Source organism: Belonocnema kinseyi, chromosome 5 (genome assembly GCF_010883055.1).
Source record: "Belonocnema kinseyi isolate 2016_QV_RU_SX_M_011 chromosome 5, B_treatae_v1, whole genome shotgun sequence".
NCBI classification, from domain to species: domain Eukaryota; kingdom Metazoa; phylum Arthropoda; class Insecta; order Hymenoptera; family Cynipidae; genus Belonocnema; species Belonocnema kinseyi.
In genome coordinates, this window is record NC_046661.1 from 57,012,551 (window position 1) to 57,020,740 (window position 8,190).

Here is an 8,190-nt window from a genome sequence, read left to right on the forward strand (position 1 = left end):
TAATCTATAAATGATTAAAATTCCTATTTATTTATCGCAGGCTTCATGGTATATTTATCACAATCTTCCCTATTCCTCTCTTTTTCTCGGGTTTCCACTTAAATTCGAATTGAATTAATAGAACTCATTAAGAAAGTCTATATATTTTTGGTTGAAAGTTCAATCTATTCGGTTGAAAAGTCTTCTATTAAATTTTTTAAAAAGAATAATTCATTTTTTTGGCTTGAAAATTCAACCGTTTGATTAACATTCTTCTCGACTGTTTTTTACTGAAAATTAATCTATTTTGTTGAACATTCATCTTTTTAGTGTGAACAGTTTAACACCTTGGATGAAAGATGAACTACATACTTTCTTAAAATTGATTTATCTTTTGGTTAAAGATTCATAACATTAGTTGAAAATTCGTTTTTCTTTATTGTTAGACATTTTTCTTAACAGAAAATTTAATGCTTATGTTGAAAATTCATATTGTTGGGTTCAAAACTGATCAATTTAGTAGAAGTATCAACTATTTGATGGAAAATTCGTTTTCCAATTAGAAAATTCAAGGGTGGAAAATCTATAGGTGCTAACATCCATTTTTTCGAAAATGCGTTTTATACATTTTTGTGCTCTTCATATATGCCGATATTTTCGTTGCCATATAAAATTTCAGAAATGACGGTTACCACCTAAAGACCTATATTCCTCCCTTCATTTCATTCTCTTAAATAAAAATTAAAATATCCCTTCCTTGGTAGGCAATAAGCCTTTTTTAGTTTTAAAACTTAACTCTTAGTTAGAAGTGTTTAGAAACGAAAAAAATATGAACTAAAAATTCATGAAATAGCAAATTCATTTAATCCGTTGAAATTTTAATTATTTTGTTGAAAATTCATATTCTTGGGTTGAAAATTTAAAAATGTGGTATAAAGTTGAACTATTTGGGAGAAAATTCGTTTCTTTTTTTTAAATTGAAAATTAAATCTCAAGGGTAGGTTTTATTCAGAATATTATCGATTTTACCAGTGTTAGCTTCCCCGGCCCCTTTTCCTAAAATAATCAAGATTTTGTCTTACAAATTTTAGAAATAATTTAACAAATTTAATTTTGCTAAATATTTGTGAATTTTGAGGTTATGGGCTTTACTTCCAAACTACGGCACAAACGTCCCGAAACTAACCTTGTTTATAGACAATTAAAAAAGTTTATTTTATAAATAATTTCTGAGTGGCTACCATGGACATAGAAAACAAGGGACTAGACATGCCATTGCGGGGGTGATGCAATGAGGGGGGAGGTCCGCCACCTTTTGATGTCCCGCGACAAACATGGCAGCGCCCACATGTTTATATTTTCATGCACAGTTTGTCGGCAAAAATGCTCGTGTGCATAATCAAATGGCACATCGTAAGATGGCGGCTCTCCCCCCTCCCGTGGATTCAACCCCGCTGGCCCAAGTTAGGATGGCATGTCTAGTCCCGTGTTTCCTATGTCCATGATTCAACACAAAAATTTCATGAACGAACTTATTCATGTGATCTCGACTTTATCGACGTTCAAAGTTTCTTTTTTTCTCCGCTAGAAATCGCTAAAAAAAGCTCCAAAAATAATGATAGGTTACGTATGTGCAGATACTTGTTGATTTTCAACGAATGTGCAAATTTTATTGTTTATATCAATTTTTTTAAATGTTTAGACGATTTAGTACCAAATTTGATTCAGTGCTCAATATACGCGAATCAAAAAATCTGAAATACATCAAATCAAAAATTATTTGCAAAGTGCTACAACTCGAATGGTAATATCCTACTTTATCAATTTATAAATAAACTTTCTTTGAAATTACAAACATATTGACGTATAAACACGTTCTTTAGTGCTTTTTATTTAATCTGTCAAATTTTAAACCCAATTTCTCAATCCGTGTAGACACAGTCAGCACAAAAAAAAATTAACAATAATTTTGCATATTTACTATCTCTCGGATATTTTTTTCAAAATTATTACTCAAAATAAATATCCAAACGCAATTTATTGTCTCATTTTCCCAATTCCAAATTTTGAGAGCGATATATCAACCTTTGAACATGTTTAACACACACAAAAATGTTCATAAACGGAAACTGTTTTGGTGACGCGGTCACCGGAGAGCATGCCCTTAACCTCAAAATAGTACACATGCAAACATTTTTTATTTAGTAGAATATTTTTTTAAAGCATCTCCGACTTCAGTTTTTAGAAATTCCAACTTTTGTCGAAAAAAAACGTGGGAGAACTAAACTCGATTTACCAAACGACGAAGTATCACAGGCCCTTAAATAAAAATTAAACTACCCCTTTTTTGGCAGAAAATTAATATTTTTTTTGTTTCAAATTCAACTATTAATCAAAAGGTTTACGAAAGAAAAAAGGTTACAATAAAAATTAATAAAATAAAAATGTATTTAATCCGTTGAAAAATTGGTCTATTTTTTCTGCCGATAGAAAACCTCAGAATATTCTCTGGCGAAGAAGCCTGGCCCATTTCAGGTTATCTGGAGGCTCGATTTGAATGACTTGGTCTCCAGAGATGGTCTGAGAGATTTGGAACGTTTTAAGTGTGATGCGACGGTCATATAATTTTCCTATTTTATTCGTCACGCAACGGGGGGGGGGGGGGGGGTTAAATTAAAAAATGTCTGTTTTGGCGTATCTCATTCCGTTTACGAAATACGTTATATTCATTCTAATTTTAAACATCTAACAGAAAAGGTATATATCTGAAATAATCTAAAACCGTAGATTCCCAATTATTATGCTTTAGACTTTGAAATTTAAAAAATCTACTTCTAAATTTTAATCCGAAAGCTTAACAAAGGACCCTTATTGAGTGTCGGCTATACTCTATTGAGATAGCCTCTCTGCTTTTTATTTGTGATCTAATTCTTATTTAAATTTCGAAAGGAACATTTTAAAGCCTTCAGACCATTTAAACAAGCTACCTAGATCTATAAAAATATCTACCTGAGTGCCTGCGGAGAATATTCTCTGAAGCCTCCCTGAGCCGAGGAATCTTCAGTGAATATTCAGAGATTTGTATCGGTGGGGTCGGTAGAAAATTAATCTTCTTGGTTGAAAATTCAACTATTTGGTTATAAGTATTTTGTTGAAACGTCATATTTGTTGATAAAAAATTAATCTTTCGTATTGAAAATTCCCCTTTTTGGTTGAAGATTTAATTATTTGATTCGAAATTCAACTGTTTTGTAGAAAGTTCACCTTTTTAATTAAAAATGCAACTATTGGGTTGAAAATTATTCCGTTTTGGTTGAGGATTCAACTCTTTTGTTGGAAATTCATCCTTTTTGGTTCAATTCAACTGTTACTGATTTAAAATGAAAATATTTTTTTGGTTAAGGGCATGTGATACTCAGAAAATTGTTGATTTTACCAGTTTTATGTTCCGACGGCTTTTTTTTCTTTAATAATCAATATTTTGTCTTAAAAATTTGGGACATGATAGCGACCATGCTAACGGACGTCCCCACACACGTTTTTTTTGGTTTAATTCAAAAAAGTTTTAATTTAGCACAATCTGAAATTAGTATCGATTTTACCAGTTTTAGGTTCCGACGGCTTTTTTTCTAGAATAATCAATATTTTGTCTTAAAAATTTGGGAAATGATAGCGAACATGCTAACGGAAGTCCCCACACACTTTATTTGTGCTTTTTTTTCAAAAAAAATTTTGATATTGCTAACAACGTATGTACATTTGGAGGTTATGTATGTTACAATTCTCCTGTGCGTTACTTCCAAACTACACAATATTTTTGGCCGAAAACTTTGGACTTGCAAATAAACAAAGTAACTAATCTCCCGGAACTAACCCTTTTTGCAGGCAAACAAAAAAGTTTATTTCATAAATAATTTCCATATGCATAAAATTTTTATTTAGCACAATACATTTTTTTGTTATTATCCCTCAAAAAAGAGACCGGGGACGTCCGTTATGATATTTTATAGCATCTCCGAATTCAGTTTTTAAAAATTTTCATTTTTGTGGAAAAAATGCCGGGGAAACTGTAAGTATCACAAGCCCTTAAAATATCAACTATTAAAATAACATAAAATAGAAATGGGAGGTCAAAGTTTACTTGCTCCAATAAGGGGAGACGGCGTAGTTCAAAATGTCATTAAAAAAACTATACCTAATTTATTCACGGCTCCGAAATAGCCATTGAGACAATTTTCCTGCCAGTGGGTTTCGGCCAGTGAGTCCGAGGCCTGAAACTGTGAAGAATCAACAATATATACTTCTCTTAATCGATCTTCAAATCCTTCCATATCTTGCAACTTTTTAGTGATGACTTGAATCCTTAAGTCTTTGTCGATCAACCTTTTATTAGTAACAGTTTCATGCTCTCGTTTCTGCATAGTATTGTACAAAGCTTGGTAGCAGTGCTCGATTTCCATCCTTACGACTTTGTCCAGGTCAATGTGGAACAAGAAGAAAGTCTTTAACGGTGCAGCTGATACTCCTGCTTTTTTCACTTCCTCCAACTGTATATAATTTTCCTGGAGCAAGGTGTAAGTAAGCTGCTTTGTATCCTTTGCTGAAATCATAGCCACTTGCTGAATATCCTCCTGTTCTATGTATTTTTTCGCTCGTATTAATCTAAAACATCAATAATTTAATCCATTAGTTTCCAGAAGTAAATGTAAATCGTAACAGATATATAATATTTTACCATTCGGTTTAGTGATATTGAATAATAAACGGATTTCGCTTATCTGGCTGGCAAAACTGTTGAGAAAATTCCCACCATAAATATTTCACTATACGCATGTGCAATTGAGATAATTCCCATCATAAATTTAACTGCGCATATGCGATGTAAATTTTCGAACCCATGAAATAAAAATCAATCAATTCCCAGAAACAGCGGATTCCTTTCAGGAGCTTTTATTAATCATGTGAAAGAAAGAAATGATCTTTCTCAGATTTTTGTTAGGGTGTCCAGTAATTAGCCAATTTCAAATTCTTGGGTTTTCCTTGGTTTATATCCAATCACATTTTTTCGCCGGACCAATTTCAAGAGATCTTTTTTTTTTATTTGGCAAGTACTTATTTACATATGCTAAACTTATTCTCAATAACATCGATATTCTCGATAAAATGAGCGAGTGTGAAGATATTTTCGAAGTCAGTCTGTCGATGTTTTCTTAAAATTGAAATGAAATCTAATCATATCTAAAAAATAATGGTGAGAGAGAGTTGTTTTTGGATTTTCTGCCCCCATCCCCTCTATTCACGTCACCCCTTCATTGTAAAATACAACTATCAGTCAACATTGAGAACCAGATAGGTAGATCGGACATATGAAAATGTTGAATGGACACAATTCCACTCTGCGAAAATAATAGCATCATAGTTGTTTATCTCAGAGAATATGTCGAGTTTCGTTCCGAGGAAATCGCATTTGCGGCATTCGTTGCTTTTCTTATTTCATCAAAAGAAAAAAGCAGTTTAAGCTCATCGATTGCTGGTAGAAACTTATGGTGAACATGCTCCAGTGATTAGAACATGTGATACATGGTTTCGTCAATTTAAAAGTGGAGATTTCGATTTAACAGACAATGAACATCCTGGTGCAGCGAAAAAGTTCGAAGACGAGGAATTGCAGGCGTTATTGGATGAAGACCCAACCCAATCGCAACAAAAATTGGCACAAACACTAAATGTGACCCGAGGAGCAATTTGCCAACGTTTAAAAGCCATGGGAAAAATCAAAAAGTATGGAAAATGGGTACCACACCAACTGAACGATAGACAAATGGAACATCGAAAAACCATATGTGAAATGCTGCTTGAACGGTTCGAAAGGAAATATTTTCTGCATCGAATTGTCACCTGGGACGAAAAATGGATTTATTTCGAGAACCCGAAGCGGAAAAAATCATGGCTTTCACCTGGTGAAGTCGGCCCATCAACTCCAAGGCCAAATCGCTTTGGTCGTAAGACAATGCTCTGTGTTTGGGGGGACCAGTGTGGTGTGGTGTACTTCGAGTTATTAAAACCTGGTGAGACGGTGAATACGGATCGCTACCGACAACAAATGATCAATTTTAAGCATGGGTTCATCAAAAAACGGCCGGTATGGGCCCGAAGCATGGCAAAGTTATCCTACAACATGACAACGCACCGTCTCATACCGCTAAAGTGGTGAAGAACACATTAAAAGCATTGAATTGGGAAATATTATCGCACCCGCCGTACTCTCCAGACCACGCTCCGTCCGACTATCACCTTTTCGCATCGATGGGACACTCACTCGCAAAGCAGCGCTTCGCCAATTTTGAAGAAGTCGAAAAATGGCTCGTCGAATGGTTTGCCTCGAAAGAGAAAAAGTTTTTTTGGAATGGTATCCACGATTTGCCTGAAAGATGTGCAAAATGTGTAGAATCCAATGGTCAATACTTTGATTAAAAAATTTTTGAGATTCCCTTGAGGATTAAGTGTTTTCTTTCTTGAAAAAACCGGAAAATTTCAACCAACACCCCTGGTATATATATTTTTTTGCAAACATCTGGGATATGCAAGGCAGATAATAGAAAAATCACCTAAATGAGGCCGAAAAATTACATTTTATTAATTTGAAAACTGCACTGTCCGTCCTTTTTTTTTAGACATTAGGAACAAAAAGAAGCAAAGAAAACTGTTTTTATTTTAGGAAATCTGCGAGACCGAACGCCAAGTAAGAATTTCTTTTAATTTTATGACCGTGTGGTACGGGAATCATGTATTTAAAGGAACCTTAAGCTTATTACTCTGTTTTTTGAGATTCAATTTAATGATACTAAAAAAGTATGCGCACATCTACATTTATAATATCTTTGGCGCTGGCCACAGAGGCAGTGCGAAAGTAGGAAGAATCATTTTTGTAAAGTTTTGAAGTTTATCGGCCTTTTGCGCGTTAAATTCTATGAAAAAATTGAAAATTGTATTATTTTGGAATATCTTATTTAAAAATTGACAAAATACTTTCATCCTCTCCTATTTTATATAGAATTTTGATAGTTTTTAATCTATTCAAGAGATAAAATTATAACTCATATAATTAACATTGAAAAAACTTAAGGTCGTTACTTTATAGTACCTATACTTCTATGCTTTCTACTTTTACTTTTATATATACTTTTATTTATACTTTATATACAATTCTTCTTTTAAATTGAAATAAATATTTCATGTAAGACATACATTGTTTTGCTTAAGTGACTACTATTCAATTGAATATTAAATCCCTCTTAATCAGTCTTTGGTGTTGAAATATTTAAAGTAGAAAATGGTCTTATTACCTAAAAATTCTTGCAGCTTTCGAGCCGAATTTTTCCATCACAATATTCTCTAATGTTGTCCATGCTAATTGATTAAAGGCTTCCTTCATATTTATGCTAAACTGGCCCCCATTTGAGTCACCGACTCTTCTTATGAATTTACTGGGGTCTTCTTCTATAGAAATATGTTTTATATTAAAGTCTTTATTACTGTATATCTAAAATTATTTAGTTACAACATTTTTTTGAAAATTTTCAAATAATTACCTATAAGATTTAAGTACTGCTCAAGATATTGTACAAGTCCAGGACCAGGATTATCAAGTCTTCTCACCACTTCCCTCAATTCTGTAAATGGAATGGGATTTGAAGTATCAGACCAGGAAGCTGTGCGCAAATACATTTGGTACAGCATCCGCCTCATCAATTCGCCTGCATTGTCATCAATTCTCTTCGAAATTGATGATATTATAAGTTGATCCCTGAAAAATAGTTGCCATTAATTAGGTTTGAATAATAAAATTTGCTGTCTTTATTGTTATTTCGACTTCTTTTTAAAAACTATACACATTCTCAATAGGGTATCTACTCAAAACCTGGCAAAGTCTCTGATAATTCCAAGTTTTCTCCAGGTATAATTTTTCATTGTACGGAGTCATTAAATTATTTCGCATTTTTTTAAAACAATCGACTCGGAATATGTACACAGTTTCTCGAGGTTATTATAAATAATGTGTTTTTTTCAGTTTCTAGGGATTCAATTAATATTTTTACTTCAGAAAGCTTTGATAAATTATATTACAAGATATTCTTAACTATATTTGCACCATCGATTCATCATAATAAATTCAATCTAAACCGTTTTAAAATCCTAACTTTTCATATA

General features: G+C 32.9%; 1 protein-coding gene across 3 annotated transcripts in view; it reads right to left on the reverse strand.

The window, feature by feature from the left end:
• Positions 1–8,190, reverse strand: part of LOC117172366 (DNA-directed RNA polymerase III subunit RPC3) — a 32,354-nt gene that overhangs the window by 978 nt on the left and 23,186 nt on the right. For all 3 annotated transcript variants that reach the window (XM_033360218.1, XM_033360220.1, XM_033360221.1), the window contains 3 exons: positions 7,572–7,786; positions 7,326–7,479; positions 4,281–4,641 (listed from right to left, as the gene is read on the reverse strand). In XM_033360218.1, the coding sequence (XP_033216109.1) occupies positions 4,281–4,641; positions 7,326–7,479; positions 7,572–7,786 (730 nt within the window). The remainder of the gene's footprint in view (positions 1–4,280; positions 4,642–7,325; positions 7,480–7,571; positions 7,787–8,190) is intronic.